Source organism: Phyllostomus hastatus, unplaced genomic scaffold, assembly GCF_019186645.2.
Source record: "Phyllostomus hastatus isolate PE091 unplaced genomic scaffold, TTU_PhHast_1.1 phas_scaffold_93, whole genome shotgun sequence".
NCBI lineage: Eukaryota > Metazoa > Chordata > Mammalia > Chiroptera > Phyllostomidae > Phyllostomus > Phyllostomus hastatus.
This window is the reverse complement of record NW_025334042.1, coordinates 21,803,303-21,830,678: the sequence shown is the minus strand read 5'-3', so window position 1 is coordinate 21,830,678 and position 27,376 is coordinate 21,803,303. Positions and strand designations below refer to the sequence as shown.

Sequence of the window (27,376 nt, the reverse complement as noted above, 5' to 3'; positions counted from 1 at the left end):
AAAACAGAGAGAGAAATATCAATGTGTGGTTGCCTCTCACGTGCCCCCTACTGGGGACCTGGCCTGCAACCCAGGTATGTGCCCTGACTGGGAATTAAACCAGCAGCCATTTGGTTTGCAAGCTGGCATTCAATCCACTAAGCCACACCAGCCAGGGCTCTTCCTTAATTTAAAGAAAACAAAAAATGTATCCTTTTGCGAATTTAATAATGTCAACATTACAGATTCACAAGGAAGAAAACTAGAAACCAAAGCTAGTTCTTCGTCATGTTCACTGGCAATTCATCAAGTAGTACACTTATGATTTGTGTGTTTTCCTGATGTATTCAATACATAATACTTCAATTTAAAAAAAGAAAGAACAAGAAACACTTTCCAACTACACAGTGTAAAAACTTTTCTAACTCTACACTGTTGGTCAATCAAATGTTTCTAACTATAGTGGTACATACACACTCAAATATTTAGGAAATTAAAAAACAATTTGAGAATGGTAAGATTTCCACTTGACCTAGTTTTTTTGTTCTTTAGGGTACTCCTTGATAAGTCTTATTAAGTTTAGGTTTTAATTCCTGGTTATTGTTAATTGTCATATATTACAGGTCTCACTGAATTGGACGACGGAACTCAAACCAAATAAAGTATCAGTTCATTTCAAGGAAGAAGTTCCTAATTTAGTAGTACAAATTATGAAATTACTAGCAGTTCAACTTAGTTTGTTAGAACAAAACCAGAATATTTGCACACATGACTAAGTTACTGCTTTTTACGTACAGTTGAGTTATAAATCAAGTTTGCTACAATGGGTCAAAAATGTACTTTAGACCACAGACCAGCAAAACTTTTTATGTTGGAGATCAACAAACATGGCTCTTTTTTTTTGCCAGTTTTTGAATTACAATTTGACATGGTACTAGCCTCTGTCATGAAGTACACATTCAAGAGTTTTTTAATTTTTAAAAAAATATGGAACGCTTCACAAATTTGCATGTCATCCTTGCACAGAGGCCATGCTAATCTTCCGCATATCATTCCAATTTTAGTATATGTGCTGCCGAAACAAGCACCAAAAGATTTAATGAATTCAAACTATCTCCTTAAAAAGTTATGTACAAGGTCTGTCCAGAAAGTATCCAACCACATACTATGAAAAGGACATTTATTGAAGAAGACACAAGATACAAGAAACATTGTACACAGGACAATGACACCTCAGTTCCCTTCAAAGCAGGCACCTTGGAACCTTACCTTGGAACAGTTCTCCCAATTGCCATCAGCTGCCCTGTGATATTTTTCCTGAATTTCACTGATGGTCTGAAATCCTTCCCTTTCAAAGGTGATTTTAGTTTTGGGAAAAGTCAGAAGTCGCAGGGTGCCAAATCTAGGCTGTAGGGTGGCTGAGTCACCTGGGTGATTGATGTTTTGCCAAAAACCTCTGTGCAAGATGTTGATGCACTAGCAGGCAATTTGTCATTATGAAGTTGCCAATCACCAGTTGTCCATAGCTGCAGCCTTCTCCATCATCCAAATAAATTTCCATGGAGGAATGTTTAAGCTTAATGCAAAATCTGATGCATATTCATTGCTCTACGAGCTCAGTCATTTTGAATGTGATGGCCACACAGTACACGTGCTCAATCGATGGCATCTACCGCCCACTGACTAGTATAGTGAAGTCATCATTGTTCACACATGTGCATTCCAGTCTACTCTCCTTGGCTGCCAGGTTACATGGATGTTGAGCAAACCGTTCTCATTGTATTAACAATGGCTGGACTTTTTCCAGACAGACCTCATCATACATACTACATTATAAAATGAAACTAACAGAAAGGAGAAAAAATTTTCCTGAAACAAATTGAGCCTTGGTCAGGTGGCTCAGTTGGTTGGAACATCATCCCATGTACCAAAAGGTTGTGGGTTCAACCCCCAGTCAGGGCATGTACCTAGATTGTGGGTAATCCCCTGTTGGAGTATATATGAGAGGCAACCAATCAATGTTTCTCTCTCACAATGATGTTTCTCTTTCCCTTCCTCTCTCTCTACAACAGGGGTGCCTAACCTTTTGAAGTCTCTGGGTCACATTGAAAGAAGAGTTGTCTTGAGCCACACATTAAATACATTGCAACATGTAATCTCCCCCAAATCTCATAATGTTTTAAGTATGATTACGATTTTGTGTTGAGCCGTATTCATAGCCATCCTGAGCCGCATGCGGCCCATGGGCCACAGGTTGGACACCCCTACTCTAAAACCAATAAACATATCCTTGGGTGAGGATTTAAAAAATGAATTGAGGATAATCTTTGATTCATAAATAATCACACACACGTATACATGTGTGTGTATAGATGTATACACTTATGTGTATATGTATGTGTGTGTGTGTGCGTGCATGCACGCACACACACACACACACACACACACCAGAATTTGGTTCATAATTCAGCAAACAGATTAAAGTAGTTCCAGAAATCTTGTTTTCTCAGCTCACTCCTCCTAGGGCCTTTGCTCCTGGCCCCTTTATCTTCCCCACTATCCTCTAAGCTTCTTAAGGGCAATGACCCTGTGTCTCTTTTGCTCTTTTACCCCCAGTACCTTGCACTCTGTCTGACACATGGCCAGCATTTAAATATTCAAGGAGTCCTGGGTGGTGTGGCTCAGTGGATTGAGCACCAGCCTGGGAAGCAAAGGATCACAGGTTAAATTCCCAGTCAGGGCACATGCCTGGGTTGCAGGACAGGTCCCCAGTGAGGTGCGCACAAGAGGCAACCACACATTGATGTTTCTCTCCCTCTTTTTCTCTCTCCCTTCCCATCTAAAAATTAAAAAAAAAAATTTAAATAAGTAAATAAATATTCATTAAAAGAAGGGATGTGGAATTGCTGTTCAGATCAAGTTTAAACTCCAGGGATCCAAGCCCACCTTACCGATCTAACCAAACCTACTCCAACCACTCCACCGCAACACCTTCTTTGTAGCTAACCCAGTCTGTCCCGGCTCCCAGAACAGACCCATGCTCACTGCTGCCTTCCCACTTATGCACTTCAAATGGAACGCCCTACCTACACTTCATGTACCCATTTTTCTAGTTGCATCTGCTTTATGAATCCTTTCCTAATTTGTTTGTTCCGCATTAAATTTTTCTCTACTTCCCACAAGCATATATTCTGATACTTGTATTATCTTGTTTCATGAGAAAAAAATTCTGTCTCTAAAACTTAAATTATTCCATAATCTTCTTGAAGACAGGCACCATATCACATGCACTTCAGTATGGCCTACTGTATATAGCATAGTACAAACCCAGCATGGTGTTGGCATACAATAGGCACCTCATAAATATTGTTATATTTATTCCTCTTTGACAGACCAATAATATAAAGTTCAGGTAGCTCATAAAAAATAAAAGATAAAAATCATGTAGACTTGGGAAAACAAAAATATCAAAATACCTAATGCTATTTAAGTCATTTTATGTGGATGTTAACCTTCACTTTGATCTTTCAGTAACCTTGAACTCAGCTTTAAAAAAGACTATATAAAAAGGGGAAGGAGGAATGAAGTTATTATGATGAAACTCAAGAGTAAAGAGTAGGGATGCCTGGGCAAGGGAGGATTTCCTAGGGTCAAAAAATAGGGCTGAGACTGGGTGGTTGCAGATAGGAGATTTCTGGAGTCTAGAAAACACTGGGCCTCTTTGTCCTCAAAAGTGAGCAAAATGGGGAGGTATGACAACGGTGGAGTAGGAGGATCTATCTCACACCACCTCCCAGAACCAAACTGGAAATAAAGAGGGGAATAGCAACCCAAAATAAACCAAAGACTTCTTGAAGAGGAGACTCTTAACCAAGGACAAATACCACCACGAGATTGACAGGAAGGGTGGGACGCGAAAGGGACTGGCACTGCTACCACGGGCAGCAGCCCAAAGTAAGGCACAGCTATGGGAGCTTCCCCCTGAGAAAAGTGAAGCCTGGACCCCAGACTGGGCTCCCAAGCAGAACCCCAGTGCCAGGGTCAGCCACCCACATAGAATCCTGTGGTGAAAGGCCAGAGGGTTTTTATCTGCCAGGGACAGAGGCGGCTGGAGACAAAACTCCCTGCACCCCGCCCCCCCATGTTTCCCCCCCCAAGGGGCCAAAGCACACGTTCCTCATTCACAGCCATTCACCTCAGGCTTGGGCAAAGGGAGGGTGGCGCAGACTGGAGTCACCTTAGGAGAGTCTGGAGTGGGAGGCTTTGGGGAGAGGTGTGGGCCACTGGCTGCTGGGTTCCCTGTGCTGGAATATACTTCGATACCACAACAGCCATTTTTCTTGAAAAGAGCACGTCTGTCCCAGGGAAAAAACAATTACACCACCCTGTAGGAAAACACCTGCTTTACCCTCTGGAATCATGCTTGCCACCTCCCCTCCCCTGGGTCTTTTTTTCTCCCTTACTTTGCCCCACCTTATATTTTAACCCCTGCTGAGGAGACAGCAACATGGACAGACTCAGGGGATGTCAGACTGGCTTTAGGGATGCAGCCATCCTATACATTTTCCTGGGAACCAGACTGGTGCTTTCCCCTGACAGGAGAGCCATAGAAACACCCTCCTGGTTTCCAACAGACCTAAACTCTGGGCTCTGGAGGCCCCAATTCACTTTCCCACTAGGGGCTCTACCCTGCCAAGTTCAGGGAAATAATCTGAGACAGACTCAAACATGTGGTACAGGATAGGGGAACACACCCACCACCTTCCCTGAAGTCTAAGTGGCACCTCCCACATAAGATTCAGGGGTCCATTTTCCTGATTCGACCAGAACCCCCCTCAGAGATAGCGGGGTCAGTGGCTAGACTAAGACCGACAGCAGGCAGAGTAAGGTGGAAGCGGAGCCTACAGTGCCTTTGCTGACCCACCCCAAGGCCCTATGCTGATAAAAGCCAGACTTACAGCACAGTGACACCCATCCTGGGCCCAGTGAAGCCTGGAAGAGACAGCTACAAACTGGGATTGCTTGTGGCTTCCAATTGGCTGCCAGGGCTTGACATGGACAGCAACTGACATTGGCTTACAGCAGCTTCAGAAGTCAAGAGCCGTATACAAAGGGAGAACCCAGGAGGCAAAAATTCTACTTTGTTCTTTTATATTTTTTTTCTTTTTATTCAATTTTTTTTCTTATTTTTCTTTCATATTTCCTATTTTACTCTTCCCTTTCTTCCTCCATTTTTTTCTTCTTTCCTTGTTTTTTTAGTCTTTCCCCTTCTTTGCTCTTTTTTTTGGTGATTTCCTCTTTCTATTCTTTACTCATCCTCTTTATTTTCTCTTACTATTCTATTTCTCTTTCTACTTTTGTTATTCTTTGTTCTTCTGTCAAGGATTTTGCTGTTTGTTTGGGATCTGGTTTTTTGTTTTTTGCTTCTTTTGGTTCTGTTTTTTTGTGTTGTTTTGTTTTGTTCAGGTAGCACCTGTACAACAGCATACAAGACGTGGCGGGAGTTGAAATGTGCAGTTAGGCAGCTGGACGGAGGATCCCACCAACAAAGAGGCCAACAACAATCAGGACCCAAATACAACAGGAGAGCCCACATAACCCACAAAAGGGACATTCCTGGAGCACGAGCTCAGGAGATCAAGGAGACTGGACCACTGAGTCCCACATAACTCTTACCCCATAAGGCCACCCCAGGAAGACAGGGAATCAAAGCAGATCTATCAAATACATAGAAACAGAGTAAGCTAAAATGGGGAGACAAAGAAACAATCCCCAAACAAAAGAAAAGGAGGGATCATGTGGTGAATGCTGAGGGGAGAGGGATTAAAGGGGACTAAATGGTAATGGGAAAAAAAATACAATAAAGATTAAACTTAAAAAAAAGAAAAACAGAAAACGAAAAATCCTGCCCTGGTTGGTGTGGCTCAGTGGGCTGAGTGCTGGCCCACAAACCAAAGAGTTATTGGTTCGATTCCTAGCCAGAGCACATGCCTGGGTTGTGGGCTAGGTCTCCAGTAGGGGGGTGCCTGAAAGGCAACCACACATTGATGTTTCTCTTCCTCTCTTTCTCCCTCCCTTCCCCTCTCTCCAAAAATACATAAATAAATAATCTTTAAAAAAAGGGGGGGGGAGTAAGGAATCCCCAGAAAAAGAACTAAATGCAATTGAGGCAATCAATTTATCAGAGTTCAAAATAATAGTTATAAGGGTGCTAAAGGACCTTAGCAAGAATTATAGGGAACTTAGTGGGAACTACATCAGCACGAAAAAGGACACAGAAACTCTGAATAAGAACCAGTTGGAAATTAAGAATACAATATCTGAAATGAAGAATACACTAAAAGGAATTAAAAGCAGGCTAGATGAAGCAGAGAGTTGAATTGGCAATTTGGAAGACAAGGTAGAAAAAAACACCCAATCAGAGCAACTAAAAGAAAAAAAGACTTAAAAAGAATGAGGATGATTTAAGAGAACTTTGGGACAACATGAAATAAAACTATATCCATATCACAGGGCTACGAGAAAGAGAAAAAAGTGAGCTAGGGACAGAAAACCTGTTTGAATAAATGATGACAGAAACTTCCCTAACTTGGTGAAGGAAAAGTCACACAAGTTCTGAAAGCACAGAGTCCCAATCAAGATGAACCAAAAGAGACCCATACCAAGACACATCATAATTAAAATGGCAAAGTTTAAAGACAAAGAGAGAATCTTAAAGAAACAGCCAGTTACCTACAAGGGAGTTCCAATAAGACTGTCAGCTGATTTCTCAATGGGAACACTGCAGGCCAGAAGGAACTGGCATGAAGTGTTCAAAGTAATGAAAAGCAAGGATCTGCAACTAAGACTACTCTTTCATTTAAAGCTATTATTTAAAAATGAAGTCAAAATAAAGAGGTTCCCAGACAAAAACAGTTAAAGGAGTACATTAACACCAAACCAGCATTGCATGAGATGTTAAAGGGACTGTTATAAGAAGAAGAAATAGAGAGAAAGAGGAACATAGCTATAAAGGAATAAAATGGTAATGAACGAGTACCTATAAGTGATAACCTTAAATGTAAATGGAGTAAATGCTCCAATCAAAAAACAGAGGGTAGCAGAATGGATAAGAAAACACAGCCCATATATATGTTATATCAAGAGACCCATCTCAGAACAAAAGATTTACACAGGCTGAAAAGTGAAAGATTGGGAAAAAAAAATATTCCATGAAAATGTAGATTTTAAAAAAGCTGGAGTAACAATACTTATATGTGGCAAAATAGGCTTCAAAACAAAAGCCCTAACAAGAGACAAAGAAGTTCACTACACAATACCAAAGGGATTACTCCAACAAGAGGATATAACCCTTGCAAACATATATGCACCCAATATGGGAGCACCTAAATACATAAAGGTGAGAAAACCTTTTGGTGGACTTAAGAAAAGACAGCAACACAGTCACTGTAGGGTATTATAACACCCCACTGTCACCAATGGGTAGATCTTCCAGACAAAAAATCAACAAGAAAACAGCAACCTTAAACAACACACTAGATCAAATGGATTTAATTGATATTTACAAAACATTTCATCTCAAAGCAGCAGAATACACATTCTTTTCAGGTACACATGGATCATTCTCAAAGACAGACCACATGGTAAGACACAAAATAAACCTTAACAAATTCAAGAAAACGGAAATCAAATCAAGCATTTTCTCAGTTTCCAACAGCATGTAACTAGAAATCAACCTCAATAAAAAAGAACTCCAAAACATTCAAACACATAGAGGCTAAGTAGCATGTTATTAAATAATGAATAGCTCATCAATGAGGTCAAGGAAGAAATCAGAAAGTACCTGGAAATAAATGAAAATGAACACATAACAACCCAAAACCTATGGGACACAGCAAAAGCATTCCTGAAAGTTCATAGCATTACAGGCCTACCTCAAAAAGACAGAAAAATTTCAAACAATCTAACCCTACATCTAAAAGAACCTGCAAAACAACAACAAAGTCCAGAGTGATTAAAAGGAAGGAAATAATCAAGATCAGAGTGAAAATAAGTGACATAGGCCCTGGCTGGTGTGGCTCCATGGAATGATTGCTGGATTGCAAAGCAAAAGGTAGCTGGTTTGATTCCCAAGTGGGGCACATGCCTGGGTTGGGGGCCAGATCCCCAGTTGTGGGTGTGTGAGAGGCAACCTATCAAGAGGTATCTCTTGCACATTGATATTTTTCTTCCTCCTTTCCCTCTCTCTAAAAATGAATAAATAAAATCTTCAAAATAAGAACCTTTAATAGGACTCATCAAGAAAAATAGAGAGGACCCAAATTAATAAAATCAGAAATGAAAGAGAAGTAACAACTGATACCACATTAATATGTAGAATTAAAGAAAATACTATGAATAACTATATGCCAAGAAATTGGACAACCTGGGAGGAGTGGATAAATTTCTATAAACACACAATCTTCCAAAACTGAATCAGGTATAAGCAGAAAACCTAAATAGACTGATAACAACTAGTGAAATTGAAACAGTAATCAAAAGACCCAGCAAACAAAAGTCCTGAACCAGATGGCTTCATAGGTAGATTTAACCAATCATTCAGAGCAAAACACCTACCCTTCTCAAACTATTCCAAAAAATTCAAGTAGAGGGAAGACTTCCAAGCTCTTTTTACGAGGCCAGTATTACCCTAAGTCAAATCCAGGTAAAGCACAATAAAGAAACGAAACTATAGGCCAATATTCCTGATGAACAAAGATGCTAAAATCCTCAAAAAAATATTAACAAAGCAGATCCAGCAAAACATTAAAAAGATCATATGCCATGATCAAGTGGGATTTATCAAGGGATCCAAGGTTGGTACAATATTTGCAAATCAATAAATATGATACAGTACATGAACAAAATGAAAGATAAAAATCACATGATTATATCAATAGATGTAGAAAAAGCATGGGATAAAAATCCAGCACCCATTTATGATAAAAGCTCTCAGCAAAGTGGGAATAGATGCAACATACCTCATCATAATAAAGGCAATATACAAAAAACCTACAGCCAACATCATACTCAATGGGCAAAAAACTAAAAGTGTTTCCTTTAAGATTAGGACCAAGACAGGGATGTCTGCTTTCACCACTATTATTCAACATAGTACTGGAAGTCCTAGCCACAAAAACAGACAAGAAGAATAAAAAGCATCCAAATTGAAAGGGAGAGAGTAAAACTGTCATTATTCATAGATGACATGATATTGTACACAGATAACCCTATAGGCTCTAACCAAAAAACTGTCAGACCTAATAAATGAATACAACAAAGTAGCAAGATACAAAATCAATACTCAGAAATCGATGGCATTTTTATACACCAATAATGAACTATCAGAAAGAGAAACTAAGAAAACAATCCCATTCTCTACTGCAACAAAAAAATTAAGATACCTAGAAATAAATTCAACCAAACAGATAAAAGACCTGTACTCAGAAAACTATAGGACACTAAAGAAACTGAGAAAGATACAAGTGGAAGCATATACCATGTTCATGGATTGGAAGAAATATCATCATTAAAATATCCATACTACCCAAAGAAATCTAGAGATTCAATGCAATTCCTATTAAAATACCAATGGCATATTTCACAGACCCAGAACATATATTCCAAAAATTCATATGGAACCACAAAAGACCCCAAATAGCTTCAGCAATCCTGAGAAAGAAGAACAAAGTTGGCCTGGCTGGCGTAGCTCAGTGGATTGAGCTCGGGCTGCGAACCAAAGCATCATAGGTTCGATCCCCAGTCAGGGAACATGCCTGGGTTGCAGGCCACAGCCCCCAGCAACCGCACATTGATGTTTCTCTCTCTCTCTCTTTCTCCCTCCCTTCCCTCTCTAAAAATAAATAAATAAAATCTTAAAAAGAACAAAGTTGGAGGGATCACAATACCTGATATTAAACTATACTACAAGGCCACTGTAATCAAAAAGTCTGGTACTGGCATGAGAACAGACACATAGATCAATGGAACAGCATAGAGAGCCCCAAAATAAACTCATACCTTTATGTTCAATTAATATTCGATAAAGGAGGCAAGAATACAATGGAGTAAAGACAGTCTCTTCAATAAATGGTGTTGGGAGAACTGGATTAGTACTTGCGAACAAATGAAAACTAGACTACAAACTACACCATACACCAGAATAAACTCAAAATGGATAAAAGACTTAAATATAAGTCACAATACCATAAAAATCCTAGAGGAAAACATAGGCAGTAAAATTTCAGATATCCCACATAGCAATATTTTTGCCAATATATCTCCTAGGGCATGGGAAACAAAGGCAAAAATAACTAAATGGGACTACATCAAATTAAAAAGCTTCTGTACAGCTAACAATACCATCATCAAAATGAAAAGGAAACCTGCTGTACAGAATATATTTGCCTCTGATACATCAGACAAGGGCTTCACCTCCAAAATTATATATAAAGGACTCATATGACTCAACACCAGAAAGACAATCCAATTAAAAAATGGGCAAAGGACCTGAATAGATACTTCTCTGAGGAGGAAATACAGATAGCCCAGAGACATATGAAAAAATGCTCAACTTACTAGCCATCAGAGAGGTGCAAATTAAAACCAAAATGAGCCCTGACTGATGTGGCTCAGTGAGATGGGCACCCTCCCACGAACCCAAAGGTAGTCACTGGTTCAATTCCTGGTCAGGGCATATGCCTGGGTTGCAAGCCAGGTGCTCATCTGGGAGGTGTTGAGAGGTAACCGATTAATGTTTCTCTCACACACTGATGTTTCTCTCTTCTTTCTCCCTCCTTCCCCTCTCTAAAAAGTAAAATCTTTTTTTTTAAAGATTTTATTTATTTTATTTTTAAAGAAGGGAGGGAGAAAGAGAGAGAGAGAGAAACATCAATGTATGGTTGCTGGGGGCCGTGGCCTGCAACCCAGGCATGTGCTCTGACTGGGAATCGAACCTGCAGTGCTTTGGTTCACAGCCCGAGCTCAATCCACTGAGCTACACCAGCCAGGCCTTTAAAAAGTAAAATTTTTTTAAAATATAAACAAACAAACACACAATGAGATATTGTTGTGGAAAATCTACCCACACGCGGGGAGATAATGAAGCACAAACTTTATTACCCAGGGGCCCAGAGGGGGTGGCTAACATCCAAATCCTCTGAGCACCGATCCTCACTCTCCCGGGGTTTAAATAGTCCCGGGCTTCCTACCTACATGGCAAAGCAAGGTTACAGAAGCCGAATGTGGAAGTTAGGTTCAGCTACCTTACATGGGAGACAAAGAGAAAACTCAGGAGGAATTTGCAGAAGCTACAGAGCACATGGGAGTCTGTGTATGACCTTGAGTAACTGGCTGTTGGTTTGGTTACGACTTGTCAGCTTCTACAGTCCTGTGTGAAATTTTGCAAGTGTTACAGTTACAGAGCATAAGAAACTTTTGGAGTTTTCTTTTCCTGCCACAATATCACCTTACACCTGCCAAAATGGTAGGAATGCAGATTGGTGCAACCACTCTAGAAAACGGTGTGGCATTTCCTCAAAAAATTAAAAATGGAATTGCTTTTTGACCCAGTGATTCCACTTCTGGGAATATATCCTAAGAATCCTCAAATAACAATTCAAAAGAATATATGCCACTTCTATGTTCATAGCAGCATTATGTACAATAGCCAAGTGCTGGAAACAGCCCAAGTGCCCATCAGTAGATGAGTGGATAAAAAAGTTGCTGTGGTACATTTACACAATGGAATGCTAAACAGTAAAGAAAAAAAAAGAATTCTTACTTATGCAACTTTATGGACAGAACTAGAGACTATTATGCTAAGTGAAATAAACCAGTCAATGAAAGACAAATACCCTATGATCTCACTTACAGGTGGAATCTAAAGAACAAACTAGACTAATGACCAAAATAGAATCAGAGGCACAGAAACATGGAATAGACTGATAGCTGTAAGAGGAGGGGGGAAGGTGGGGACTGGCTGAAAGAAGGGGAAGGGATTAATCAAAGAACATGTATGCATGACTCACAGACATAGACAATGGTGTGGGGATTGACTGTAGGAATGGGGGGGGCTAGGTGGAGAGGGGCAAAGCAGGGAAAAATCAGGACAACTATAATAGCATAAACAATAAAATATTTAAAAGAGAAAAAAAAAGCCAACATTCCAAGTTAGGGATTTAAGAGAGACAAAGCATACCAATTTTATAACAGAAATCAATGGGAAGATAAAAATTTGTGTATAAAATATGAGTATCTGTAAAAATAAATATCTTATGTTTTTGCATAATTACTTCCAAAGTACTTTCACAACTAGTATCTCATGTTACCTTCACAGCACTCCCACAAAGACATTTAAATGCCTATTTAACAGATAAACACACATAGAAATAACCATTTAAAAGGCAGCACTAGCTATTGAACTTCAGACCTCAGATTCCTCTATCTGCCCCCACACCCTATCACCTGCCTCCTCCTAGAGAGATTCTCACAGTCTCTTCCACCCATTTCCCCTTATTTTCACCTTCACGACAACTATCCCAGGTAGGTGAGACTCCTATTGCATCTTTCCTGAGCAATGGCAACCACGTCCTAATCAGTCTTCTGCCTCGACTCTGATGCAACCCTCCACTTCTGCCTGGGGAAGCTTCCAAAGGCACAGCTCTGATGATGTCACTCCCCCTTTTATCCTATTCCCCTCAAACCCCACACCATCTTGCTTCCACTCAGGCTGTTCCCAACTCTAAATGATCTCTTTCATCTCTGTCTGATGGGACCCTACCCTACATTTAAGAATCAACTGAAACCCTACTTTTCTCTATGAAGCCATTCAGTCATCCCTTTCCCTCAACTCAACATGTGCTAGAGCCTGTGATAGATTCTCATTAAATATTTGCTAAATGAACCTGAATTTTAAGATCTCTTATTTAGTACTCTTCCCCACTAGACTCCAAAATAATCCATCTTCTGAGATGACATGATCTCAAAGAGAAGCCTAATTAGTATGCCATCAAGGTTACTGAGCTGGTACCAGATGACAGGGTCATGCAACAGCTATTAGAGAGAGAAAATAGAATATTGTTTTGAAAGGCCTGTAAGTGGGTAAGAGCTATTAAAAACATCAATCAAATTAAAGGAAATATTGAATGACATAAGCAAGATGCCATACTAAATACTGTAGGGATTTTTTTTAAGTTCAAGACAGTTTGTACATTACTTTTATATCAATGAGGCTGACTTAAGAGCAACACTTACTAAATTAGGTATTAATTAAAATCTGATGTAGGAGAGGATGGCAACACCAAACAGAAACTGGTACAGAGTCATTCCCGTGGGTCACCTAAGTCCATGCTGCTGGCCCCACCTTCCTTTCTCACTTATCTACTTCACTGGCGACTGTTTTAGCACCGCCTTCATTTTCTCCCTAGGTCTCCAATCCATCTCAATCCTTTATTACTAAGCATCAAATATATTAAGTAGGTAAAAGTAGATGAATAGTCCCTCCTTCAAAAAAGTTACAACATTTTTCTCCTCTTTAACTGAAAATGTTCTACAGAATACAGGGAAAGGCCAGGGTAAAAACTGTGGACAACTACTCACTAAAGAAAAAAAGCAACATCCTTGAAAATTCAGCAGATTGCCCAGTTCATGGTACAAAAATGCAATTGGCAACTATTAGTGGAAATGAGAACCCAGACAATAAAAAAAAGTCTGAACAAAATCCATTTAAGAACTACAGAAAAAAGTAACCACTTAGAATGAGTGTCCATTAAGCTTGGACCATGATTAAGTGACCATCACTTTCTTTTTAGGTAAACCAAATCAAAAACGATTTTCAAGTTGGAACACACTTCAGATTTTTTTTCTGAACTGTTTTCTCTTCACACAGGGCAGCGCAGAATGACTTACGGAGTTCATTTCCTTCACTGAGAATCTCCACCCGGCGTACAAGCTGCTCAAACAGATTCCGCAAATTCAGCATCGTGGTATCCATCTTCCTGCCAAGAAATCAAATATACGTTAGGGGTCATGCCTTCTCCCCAGACAAAAGCTTCAGTAGCAATCCAATACAGTCATCAGTGACTAACATCTGGATTCTTTTATCTGTAGCTACCATCATAAGAATGACAAGCCAACAATGGATGTTTTGTGTAATCCTTGTTATAAAAACAAAGTTGGAAAGTTTAACACTTATTTGAAAATTAGAAAAGCGTTTCAGACCTCTAAATATAATATCCTCTTCCTGCCTACTGCTTTTCCTCCACTCTGCAATCACTATGGAGCTGAGAGGAAAGCAATTAGGGCCAAGCATGCCAGTTGATTACTAGGTGACCAAATACAAAATGTGGTTCTTAGTCAAGCCTGTTGATTAATAACACTTCTGCCACTTTAATCCTTCTGGACTTTGAAGACCTTAAGGTTTATTTTTAATTTCTTTTTAGCCAGTACCCCTGTTGCATCTGCCTTTTAAAATGCAGGACATGGTCAGCACATTTCCTACCAACAGCACAGATGACATCACACAAGTGATTAAGTGGGGAAATCGCCAGCTCAGCAGCACAAGAATTATTTCTGTAATGCAGGGCTCTCTGCTGGACTGTGTGCAGGGACTATGTCTAATAAATTTATACTAAGTATAGGCAAAGGCTTATGTTGTACCACATTCTGGCATCAAGAAGACAATACACCACCTTCACAGTCAGAAGGGCAAAGGAAAAATCATTTGCTACTGTGTTCTATATAGTGAATTTCAGGCTTCATATTTCCCCCCAAAGACCTGCTGATATTACATTAAAAATGGTGTCCTTACTAGCAGTTCTGCTCCAAATAGACTAACTGGGAACACTTTGAGAAAATAAGATCTTCATTTAACAGTCAAGAAAGAAAGATATCAATTGGCTATTATGAAAACTATCAAGGAAATAAAAAATCAAATTTCATTTAAAAACTGAACATTTTCAGAAATACCATTAAAGGATTCTTCTGTTTTGCCTAGTCACCCTTTCAACATTCTAGTCCAGGTCCTTATTTTATGCTCTAAATAAAATCTGAAGAAATCTTTTATGAAGGTTTAGTGATTTTACAATGTTTATAAGATTGCACCATATGCTATGAGGGCAGGAGAGGAAAAAAATCCACAAAGGAAAGAATATAGAAACAAAGATATTTTCTATTAAATGCTACAGAATTATTCATTTTCACTTGTATGATGATTGCTCTAACAGCAAAAAAGCTTTCAATTCCAAGCTTGGATGCAATATATACCTGAAGCAGGGCCGGAAATCAAGATGTTCTAATGGCAATGTATCTGTTCCAAGCTACATTATCACAGCAAGCTGCTAAGCAACCAGACCAACAAATTTATTGCAAAGATCTTTCTTTAAACTAAGAACAAAACTAAAGTAATAGCATTAAAACTGGCAGGAAGAGAGCAGGAAGTCATAGAGAAGCCCATGGATTCAACAATGTGACAAAACAGGCAAATATACTCAAATGCTACAGAATAGAACTGGGAGCAGGCAATTCAGTAGCCTATTCAAATTATTTCCTTCGACTCCCAGTAAAAAATGGAAGACACTGATCACTTTTAATATGGGGTATTGATTTCTATCATCTCAGCATTCATCTTTATATTCTGAAACTATGAAGACAGTAAGCTCAATGCCTAGGAAAACTTCCATCTGTCCAAGAATGCAAAAAAAGTCAAATTTCACAGTGCAACTAGGATACTAAAAACTGTTTTTTTAAAAAACATTTTTAGCCATGGTTGGTGTGGCTCAGTGGATTGAGCACCCGCCTGCAAACCAAAGGGTCACTGGTTCGATTCTCAGTCAGGGCACATGCCTGGGTTGCTGGCCAGGTCGCCAGTAGCAGGTGCGTGAGAAGCAACCACACATTGACGTTTCTCCCCCTCTCTCCCTTCCTTCTCTTCTCTAAAAATAAATAAATAGAATCTTTAAATTTTTTTTCAATAGCATAAACAATAAAATATAATTAAAAATAAATAAAATTTTTTCAGAAAGTTTTTATGTCTTAGCCCTGGCTGCTCTGGCTCAGAGGATTGAGTGCCAGTCTGTGAACCAAAGGGTTGCTGGTTCAATTCTCAGTCAGGGCACATGCCTGGGTTGCAAGCCAGGTCCTCAGTAGGGGGTATGAGAGAGGCAACCACGCTGTTTATCTACCTCTCTTTCTCCCTCCCTTCCCCTCTTCCTAAAATTAGATAAAATCTTAAAAAAAAGAGAAAGTTTTTATGTCTTAAATGACAATAAACAACCTAATCCTTTATTCCTTTAAAAGAAATCCTCACATTTTCTCAAGTTCCTCTAGTCCATCATTCTTCTTTCCTATTTTTCTGTGCATACTACTCTCTAGAGTGAAGGTTGGGGAGAGGTACCCTCTTGAAAATGCAACCTGATTCCTGAAGAGTCTAAAGACACAGAGAACCTACCTGGGGCTATCTCCTCATCATAGTAACTGTTATAAGTTATCTCACACAACTACCTGGATCTACACTGTTTTCCTGATATGATGCCTAGTGCCTAGGAAAGTGTTTAAGTGAACTTCCAGTGCTTCACTGTAAAACAGCAAAACGGTAACCCTACCTCTGTCAGACCACATTAGTCTCCAGATTACAGTTTTACAAATAGTTTGATTATGGGTTTTTCTCTATTCTTCTCTCTCAACACCAGACATTCCTGCAGTTCAATCCTCCAACCTCTCAAAGAGCATTATCAAGCCACCCCACTTTAATCATTACATTTCTGCAGACAACTCACCCATTTATCTTATCAACCTTAGCCTCTCTCCTAATGCCAGTCCTGGAGCTCTCAATTTGCTTGGGATGCCCCACATGCTGGACTTGATTTTGAGACAGTATTCTATCCTTTCCCCTCATATACATGGAGTAAAGTAAAAAAGTTACAATAAGCTAAAGTTATTATTGAAGAAAAAATTTATAAATTTAGTGTAGCCTAAGTGTTCAGTGTTTATAGAGTTTATAGTAGTGCATGGTAATGGCCTAGGCCTTCACATTCTCTCACCACTCGCTGACTCACCCAGAGAAACTTCCAGTCCTCCAAGCTCCATTTGCAGTAAATGTCCAAATGGGTGTATCACTTTGATCTTTTATACATATTTTTATTGTACCTTTTCTATGTTTAGATATACAAATACTTAACATTGTGTTACAAATGCCTACAGAATTCAGTATAGTACTACACTGTACAAGCTTGTAGCCCAAGAGCAATGGGCTACACCATATAGCCTAGGTGTGTAGTAAGTAGGCTACACCATCTAGATTTGTGTAAGTGCACTCTATGATGTTCACACATGACAAAAATCACATAACACACATTTCTCAGAACATACACCCATCATGAAGTGACATGACTTTACTATCAATTACCTTTATCCACTAACCTACACTACCGACTCCCAATTTTGATTCCTTATCACCTTAAGTTAGTCCCTTTCTTACAAGTATAATCTTGTGAATTCTTCCTCTCATGTGTGTTATTACCATCCCCTCACCATTTGCAGGTCATCATCACTTACTTCACCGGACCTCCCCCCATTGCTGTGCTCAGTGGGCAGACACACACACCTTGCACTCTAACTTTACCTGTTTCTATCCTCTGTCCCAGGGAAACTCTAAGTTCAAGAAGAGAAACCTTACATTTGGCACTAGGGCATTACACATACAAACACTCAGTATTTAAAAATAAATATTGGCTAAAAGGAAGTCAGAAAACACACATACATACACACCCACAACTCTATTGTCAAAAGAACTTCCACTCTACCTGAACACCAATGTGTAATACATATTTTTTTTTTAAGTCAAAAAAGGTGGGTCGGGGCAAGGGTGGGGGTTGGGACAGAAGCCCTGGTATAAAGTTTTAGTTCTTCTATTTACCAGTAGCATAACTTTGGGTAAGTCACTTAATTTCTGAGACTCATCTAAATATAAATAGGGACAATAATATGTGTCCTATTTATCTCACAGAATAATATCAATTAATGTAGTTAAGTTTTATAATATATAAATTGAATCTCACCATAAGATTATAGGATATTATTATAGTAGGCATGAAATATTTGTTTTTGATTTGGTCTGACAGTTCTTATTTACACTCTGGAATAATGATTACCAAATCACAGCTGGGACCCACACCAAGAAGATGGGTAGAACAGCAAAATTTGACCAGGTCTAGGCTCTTAAATAAGCTGTTCTAGAGTTCCAGCCAAGATGAAGGTATAAACAGATATACACTTTGCCTCCCGGCACAACCAAATGAAGGAAACAACCAATTTAAAAACAAAAAACAACCAGAACTGCCAGAAAATCAAATGGTATGGAAGTCCAACAACCAAGGAGTTAAAGAAGGAACATTCATCCAGACCCGTAGGAGGGGCTGAGACAGACAGCCAGGGCGGAGAGGACATTCAGACAGGACATGCAGCAAGGCTTCAGCTGGCAGACCAGGCAGTCCCACATTCACATGCGGATAAATGGGGAGGAACAACTGGGGAGCAAGACAGACCACACAACCCCAAGTTCCAGCATCGGGAAAATAAAGCCAGAGAACCTCTGGCTATAAAAACCTGTGGAGACTGTGGTGGCGAGAGAACTGCCAGTCTCTGGAAAGCAGGGCGCTCTGGAAAGCAGGGTGAGAGCTGAGCAAACAGCATTGTTCCCTCTCTGGACCCCTCCCCCACATGTGCCACAAAGCAACAAAGTGGGTGGCTTCGCCCTAGTGAATACCTAAGGCTCCACCCCTTACAACATAACAGGTGCGCCAAGACAAAGGAATATGGCCCAATTGAAAGAATAGATCAAAACTCCAGAAAAAGAACTAAGTGACAAGGAGATAGCCAACCTATCAGATGCAAAGTTCAAAACACTGGTAATCAGGATGCTCACAGAAATGACTGAGTACAGATGCAAAATTAAGAAAGAAGTGAAGGCTATACAAAATGAAATAAAGCAAAATATACAGGGAACAGGGAAGGGAAGGAAACTGGGACTCAAATAAATGATTTGGAACAAAAAGAAGAAATAAAACATTCAACCAGAACAGAATAAAGAAACAAGAATTCAAAAAAAATGAGGAGAGGCTTAGGAACCTCCAGGACAACTTTAAACATTCCAACATCCAAATCACAGGAGTGTCAGAAAGAGAAGAGGAAGACCAAGACATTTAAAACTTACTTGAAAAATAAAGAAAGAGAACTTCCCCAATCTGATGATGGAAATAGACATACAAGTCCAGGAAGCTCAGAAAGTCCCAAGGAAGTTGGACCCAAAGAGGAACACACCAAGACACATCATAATTAAATTGCCAAAGATTAAAGATAAGGAGAGAATCTTAAAAGAAGAGAAGAGATTACCTACAAAGGGGTTCCCATAAGACTATCAGCTGATTTCTCAAAAGAAACCTTGGAGGCAAGAAGGGGCTGGAAAAAGTATTCCAAGTCATGAAAGGCAAGGAACTTCGTCCAAAATTACTCTTTCCAGCAAAGCTATCATTTAGAATGGAAGGGCAAAGTGCTTCCCAGATAAGGTCAACTTAAAGAAGTCCATCATTACCAAGACCTTATTATATAAAACATTAAAGGGACTTATCTAAGAAAAAGGAGAAAATAAAAACTATGAACAGTAAAATGACAACAAACTCACAACTATCAACAACTGAACCTTAAAACAAAAACAAACTAAGCAAAACAATTAGAACAGGAACAGAATCACAGAAATGGAGATCACATGGAGAGATATCAGCAGGGAAGGGAGAGAAGGGGGAGAATGGGGAGAATGGGGGAAAAGGTACAGGGAATAAGACACATAACTGATAGGTACAAAATAGGGGGAGGTTAAGAATAGCACAGAAATTAGAGAAGCCAAAGAACTTATACATATGACCCATGGACATGAACTAACTGGGGCGGGGGGGGGGGGCGGGTGGAATGAAATCTGGAAGGAATGGGGGTACCGGACAGAGGGGGATAAAGAAGAGAAAAAAGAATGGGACAACTGTATTAGCATAATGGATAAAATATACTTAAAAGAAAACAAGCTGTTTGCCATGAAGCTCGTGACAAGTTAGTTTTTCTTCTACCATTACTTGGGTTAATCAAAAAATGGCACGGGTAAAATATAATCCTCTTTTCTTTAGATGCTAGGGGACTATCATCCATTTTTACTAATGCTCTACAGACATGACTCTCAGGAATTAAAAAATGTTACAGAAGACAAAAATATCTTTCCTCATCAGTTCTGTGATATCACAGCCAAATTGTAGCTCAAAAAGTTAAAAATTACTCATGCTATTCAATGTCAATTGAAAATGGTTTTAATTTTCCTACTGGGTCACATTTTCACCCTCATGAATACTCCTTTATTATTTAGCTCCATAGCCAGGAGATACACTAATGTGAAAGGAAACAAAAACAAAGTCATATTGTAGTACATTGCTTTGCAGCTGTAAAACAGCTGTCGCTTTTCACTACAGAGGCAGCTGCCTTTCGGGAAAGCTGGAATGATTCCTGTGTGGAACAAGGAAATCAGTTTGTGGAGCACTTTAAACAAAAAGGTGCTGGAAAATCTCAGCTGTTATTGATGAGAAGCCCCAAAGGTGGAGAAGTCACTATGTTGCAGATTCCCAGTATGAGAGTATCCCTAAGGGAGCACTTCTGCATCACCGGGAAAGAGTTCCAGCTTGATGTGATTGCTTTTAGTCCTCAATTTAATTTCAATCACCCATCCAAGGGACAGGCATGTCTGTCCTTCAGAATAACAGACTACTACATCTTAACTGCAGAGTATCCTGAGGGAAGTCTCTATCCTCTTCTTCTTCCCCCCTATAAACAACATTATTAAGAGACCTATACATCATGTTTTTTTAGATGCACCAAGGGTGTTAAATATTGTAAAACATAGCAATGGAAGACTGCCTGAATTTTTCAGAAGAGTTTTAATGAAAAACATTCTCATAATCATTACTAAATCTGGAGATACCCAAGAAATCAACAATATAGGTTCTCTGCTGCCAAGGAGCACGGGATTCTTTCATATGAAAGCATTTCAGGACAATTCTCTTCCCCAAATGTCCAGCTCTTGCTTCACCATATCAAAAGCCTCTATACAACTGGCAGGCAGGACTATCTTGAAAACAAATGTTCTTATGAGCAAATCAATTGCAGAAAGAGTATAAACAGACCATCCTCAAGCCAACATGAATGAAGACTACAAGAAAGGGACAAGTTGAATTATTATTTTCAGAAAATTATTACCAGTTCAGTATACTAGGTTCTTCTTTTTTCACCTGTGAATTTCCTTTATGAAGTCTTCTATTCTTCAACATCTAGTATTCGTCTTACCAACTCATTGAAGCATTCCCTAACCATTTCAGTCAAAAATGATCTCTTCTAGCCCCAACGGGTGTGGCTCATTTAGTGGGGCACCATTCTGAAGAGCGAAAGGTCACTGCTGGTTCCCACTCCCAGTCAGAGCACACACCTGGGTTTCCACCAGTTGGAGATCAAGTCTGCCAGGCACCAATTGAGGTTTCTCTCTCACATCGATGTTTCTCTCCCTGTCTCCCTCCCTTCCCCTCTTTCTAAAAATAAATCAAATCTTTTCCAAAAAATGATCTCTTCTTTATCTACAACATTTACTTCGCAAATATAAAATACTGCCTCACGTTGTTAATTTTCTATATTCAAAAAATCAATTTTTTAATAGTTCAACTAAAACCTCACCACCCTAAATAACTATATGCACCTGCTTACCTAAACTTTGCCTATTATGCACTTATTTACTTCAGGGAATTGCAATCAGAGACTGTATTCTGCTTTTTCTCCCTATCATGTTTCCATTAAGTTCTAAGAAGTTGATGAAATTGTTTAACCTCTTCTCTGAACATTTAGGGAATTTCCAGTTTTTCAGTTACATCTGCCTGGAACCTCTTGCATGGGTACTCACACACCTTTAAACCTATTCATTTCTCAGTGAGGTCCTTCCTAGCCACCCTTTTAAACTGCAGGCTTCCCCAACCCCTCAACACCTCTCTGCTTTATTTTGCTCCAAAGCACTTATCTCCATCTAACATACTTACATATTAGCTTATTTATTGTTTATTGTCTGTCTCCCCAACAGTTTTAAGTTCCAAGAAAGCAAAGCTTTTTGTGAGTTTTGTTCATAGTGCCCGGAACAGTGCCTGACACTCGGCAAATAATTCACTGAATGAGTAACTCACATAAATATTCACTGAATGAACTGGACATCACTGTGGACAGTGTTTTTCTTCAGGTGACAGTGTTCCTTATATTTCCAAGGCTGGGATTACTACTTCAGGGGATAAAAACCTCTTATAGCCCTTGATAAGTATTGCCAAAATATTTTCTAAAAGGTCTGTACCAAGGTACAGCGCTCTTAACAGTGTATGGGCCTATTAGATTCACCGCAGTCAACTTAAGTTCTATCACCCCCAAATTACAAACTCCTTTAAAACCAAAGAAGACTGTCTTGTACTTAACATTTTGCACTTAATAAATACCTGTTGAATGATTAAGCTATAGGAAAGGCGCCTTCTCATTACAGACAATGATGACAATTCTTAAAAAAAAAGGGGGGGGGCTTATCTCCCACCCACCCCACGTACCGCCTACGAATGGAATCACGTGAAAGTGTAAAAGTAAGGCCTCGTTGTTACCTAGGATAAGAATTAGGATGGGAACGGCAAGATGCCATTGCCTCTGCCAGTCAACCTAGAGACACACAGCCCACAGGGAAAAGGAACTCCACTTTCAGCCGCTGTGGCCTCTCAAATACCAGGGTCTTTCCTGCGAAGAGTCCCTGTTCTTCCGAAAAGGATGGGGGTGCTACCCCCAAACTCTTATCTAGGTTGTTTGGGGTGGCCCCTGCCCTGTTCGAGCCACCACCTCAAAAAGACGCCTTGGCTTTCTACAAAACACGGCACCAAGGAAGAAACCCCCAACCCCCGACACCACCCATTAAGACAGCTCCAGCTCCTGACCCGGCCGAAGGCCCAGTGTAGGGGCCGCTTTCTCCCCGACACCCGCGGCGGCCACGGCTCACCGCTTCCAACGCTCTCCCTCCTACCACAAATACGGGCGAAAGGAACGTCTTCTCGCGGCCCCCAGGGCCCACTTATTCGGGGCCGCCGAACCCCACCTGGCAGCCTTCCGCTTCCCTTCGCGCCGCCAACGGCAGAAAAGCACCGGGCCGCCAGCTCTAGTTTGAAATCCGCCAACAACCAATCACAGAGAAATGTATTCCTCCCGCGCTGTCCCTCTGCGCTGCAACGCACGCGCATCAGGCCCAAGGAGGAGGGACTGGGACAGAACTAAGCATGCGCATTCTCAACAGCGAAGCCAACGGTGGCCATTTTGACTAAGGTCAACAGTTTGGTTTTCATCCCCTCCACGAATTTAGTCACCATGTTGACTAAGGGCAGTGATAGTTGTTGAGAACAAATTCTTGGTCTTACTGTTTCCCCCAGACGGAGAAAGAGGGCTCTTAGAAAGTATCAATTTAGTATCAGGTCTCGCTGACGACTACAGAGAAATCTGGAAGGAGATAGAATAGTCATTAGAAACCATATTTACTGAGCTATATTTGGCCTTCAATTCATTGATGCATTTATCCAGGTTTTAATTTGACACGCATTTATTAAGTGCACCAAATTTATAATGAGCACTCTACTAGGAATCAGAATAATAAAGACGATATGATCTCTGCTTTCCAGTAGCCATGAATGATGAAGACAACTCAGGTAAACAAAAGTAAATACAAAATGAAAGTACTATAATTCCATTTAATAAACGTTCATTTAGAACTTGGCATTGTGCTAGTATGGGGCTTTCATACTTTTTCTTCCAAGACCAACAGTGAGAAATACATTTTACGTTACAACCAAGTATCACAGAACTCTGCTTATCCTTATTACATGTACTCTGAACTTTTCTATTCTCTTTTCCGTCCCATCCCAGCTGTCCCTACTTCATTGAATTTATTAGTCAATAATGATTACCTACTCACAATTTGAAAAAATACTAGCTGTAGCTTAAAAGAAAGAGTGTGCTCTAGAGGAAAGATCACAGGTTGCAAAAGCAGAAAGCTTGATTCCATTTAAATAAATACGGATGGAGCGCTTTTGTGTAGCAGCAGACCACCAAACCATCTGCTTTATCACTTTTTCCCCTTCTGTACTTCCCCTTCTGCAACTTTAAAACAGAAATAATAGTACCATCCCTATTTCACAGGTTTATTCCCAGATAAAACAAGAGATTGTATAGAACACAATTAAAGTTTATACTTTGTAAGTTGTAATAAAGATTGTTATTACTATTGTTAGGAAAGATATGAAGAAAAGGAAATATTAACTATACATACAATATATTATCCCATTTAAACCTCCCGACAACCCTCTGAGGTCAGGATCACTTGACTGCATTAGCCTGTCTCTCAGACATCTGTAGCAGTACAATGAAGTGAACACTAGGACAGAATTGTGTAAAGTGCTTTAGAAACAGACAAGGAAGCATTTAATCCTCTCTTGGGAGTGGGAGTGTTGGACAAGCCTGCAAAGACTTACTTGATATCTGAGCTGGGTCTTGACGTGTGAATAGAAATTTACCAGACAGAAAGGGGTGGCAAATTCCTGACAACAGGAAGATCATGTGACCTCTCAGGAATGAGTCACAGGTATATTTAATAAATATACAAGCAAACAATTTCTGAAGGTTTAGGGATGTGAAGGAACATTTACTTCAACATGCAGGTGACATTGTGGGCTTAGTGAGTGTGGTGCCTCTTAGGCAGCTTTGGCCTGAGGAGGGGACGGAGAAACCAGAAAATATGTTGGAAACAGACCAGGAAAGGATTGGACTTCACCCTGTAATAAGCACAATGACAAGACAAAGTGGCTTGGATTGACTGTGACTAGACCTGCATTTTACACAGATCATATGCTCAGTATAGAGGACAGTCTAGAGAGCAAAAAACCTAAGGGTAGAAAGACCCTTGCTTAGATACAGAGGTAACTCCAGTGCCCACTGATGGTTGAATGGATAAAAAAGTTGTGGTGCACGGCAGGCTGAGGAGGAGCTGTATGTGCTGAAGGACACAACCCACAGATTGTGTGCTTTCTGCGAGACTGAAATCGTGGCAGCTTCAGAAACTGATACCCAATTCTATTTTACTGGTATCAAAAAATATTCCACTATTATACTCTCACAGGTAGAATGAATTGTAATCTGAGCATTTATGGAGACATTGCTTTGTTGGTTTTACACTGAAAGTTAAGCTCTAAAAAACTCCAGCTTTGAAAGCAATATCAAGGATTTTAAATCATAAATCATCTGTTAATTCCCATGCCTAGAGAAGCTAATGTCAACTCACCATGTGATATTCAATTTGTATAATAAATTATGAACCTGGAAAAAAAGTTGTGGTACATATATACAATGGGGTATTATTTGGCCATTAAAAAAAGAATGAAATCTTACCATTTGCAACAGCGTGGATGGACCTAAGGAGCATTATGCTAAGTGAAGTAAGTCTGACAGAGGAAGACAAATACCATATGATTTCACTTACCTGTGCAATCTAAAGAACAAAAATAAATGAACAAACAAAATAGAAGCAGACTCATTGATACAGAGGACAGACTGATGGTTGCCAGAGGGAAGGGAGGGTTGGAGGACTGGGTGAAAAAGGTGAAAAGATTAAGAAGCACAAACTGGGCCCTGGCTGGGTAGCTCAGTTTGTTAGAGCATCATCCTGATACACCAAGGTTGTGAGTCAAATCCCCGTTCAGGACACATACAAGAATCAACCAATGAATGCATAAACAGAATAACAAATCAATGTATCTCTCCCTCCCTTTCTCTCTCTCTTTAAACTCAATAAATTTTTTAAAAACTTAATAAAAAGAAGAAACACAATATGGTAGTTACAAAATAGTCACAGGGATGTAAAGTACAGCATTGGGAATATAGTCAATAATATTGTAATAACCGTGTGTGGTGCCATGTGAGGACTAGAAATATCGGTGGGAGCACTTTGTAAACTATGCGATTGTCTAACCACCATACTATACACCTAAAACTGTGGCCAGCAGTTAGACAGATGTGAGCAGAGGAAGGACACTGAGCCAGGTACAGAAGGTCACCAGTACAGAAAGTCCCAGGTGCCTAGCAACGTGCAAAACTGGGAAAACAAGGGCCTCATTCCCAGGGTAACCTTTTCCCCCATAGCACACCGCTGGTCATGCAGTTTAGACCCCTTGACTTTCCCTTCCCTGGCATGTCGTTAGTCATGCGGTAGACCCCTTGGAGGAGGAACAAGGGGCTGGAGAGTGGCCTCATGCGACCCCCACTTGGGCCCGTGCACGGCCACTCCTTGAAGCGTTAAGCCCTTAAAGGATGACATCTAGGCCTCAGTTGTGTTTCTGCTCCAGGCCCAGAAGAGCAGCAAAACCAGACAAGGGACACGAGACAGTAACTCTGACCCCAGGACGAGCTGCACTGACTAATGACCGGCTGCCCTGGAGCCAACCAATCAGTGGAGACCTCAACCATGAAAGGACACACCTGGAAGCTGATGAATATTCTATTGAGATCCTCCCCTGGGACCTCCCCTAAAATCCTCACCCTTAGAAGCCCTTCAAATGGAGGACCCAGCTTGCGCTCTCCCTCTCAGGAGCCAGCCTGCCCCTTTCCTACCCCCTCTCCTTCCCCCCTTTCTCTCCCTCTCCTAAGCTCCAAGGGCCTTGCCTCTATAACTGGTTTCCTGAGCCCACTTCCTTCTTCTGTGACTTTCTAAATACATTTTTGCTTGTGTTTGAGTCCTGGCTCTACATTTTTGTCTTAGCCAGAACTCAAGTACTGAGTTGGCCAAACCAAGGTCCTGTCTGACCCCACCGGTCTAACACTCAATGCCATTCTCGCCACCAACAAAATTAACACAAAATCATGTGGGATGTAAATTGTAATTGAAAAATAAAATTTAAATTGAAAAAATTAAAGGTTTTTTCTTATCATTAGGGAGAGAGGATGAAAGCTGAATTAGGCCAGTGGCAGTAGGGATGGAAAGGAGGGGACAGATGGGATCATCAGTCAGGAAATTAAATGGACTTATTAAATGATTGGACCTGGGGGTGAAGGAGAGAAGGGGCTGTAATGACTCAGCTTTCTCCCTGTCTCCGTATCCTATTACTGAGCGCAACTGCTAAATATTTCTTCTATGTTCCCACTTTTCTCCTTCCTAGTGGCACCACCCTTGTCCAATTAATTTAGCAGTCCAAACCACCAAGGAAACTGTTTACTCCTCGTTTTC

The 27,376-nt window shown here is 40.2% G+C and overlaps 1 protein-coding gene and 1 non-coding gene across 9 annotated transcripts in view; both read right to left on the bottom strand.

The window, feature by feature from the left end:
- RACGAP1 (Rac GTPase activating protein 1) overlaps positions 1–23,321 on the bottom strand; it is a 37,365-nt gene extending 14,044 nt beyond the window's left edge. For 3 of the 8 annotated variants that reach the window (XM_045830059.1, XM_045830065.1, XM_045830066.1), the window contains exons 1-2: positions 23,114–23,250; positions 13,927–14,015 (exon numbers count right to left, since the gene is read on the bottom strand). In XM_045830059.1, coding sequence (XP_045686015.1) covers positions 13,927–14,011 — 85 coding nt within the window. In that variant the 5' untranslated portion in view covers positions 14,012–14,015; positions 23,114–23,250. Of the gene's footprint in view, positions 1–13,926; positions 14,016–23,113 lie in introns of all 8 variants that reach the window. The other 5 variants (XM_045830060.1, XM_045830061.1, XM_045830062.1 and 2 more) reach the window with 5 other exon arrangements.
- LOC123813190 lies at positions 961–1,067 on the bottom strand. The gene has a single exon (XR_006784683.1). It is a non-coding gene; the product is annotated as a U6 spliceosomal RNA (small nuclear RNA).
- Positions 23,322–27,376: the final 4,055 nt, after the last annotated feature.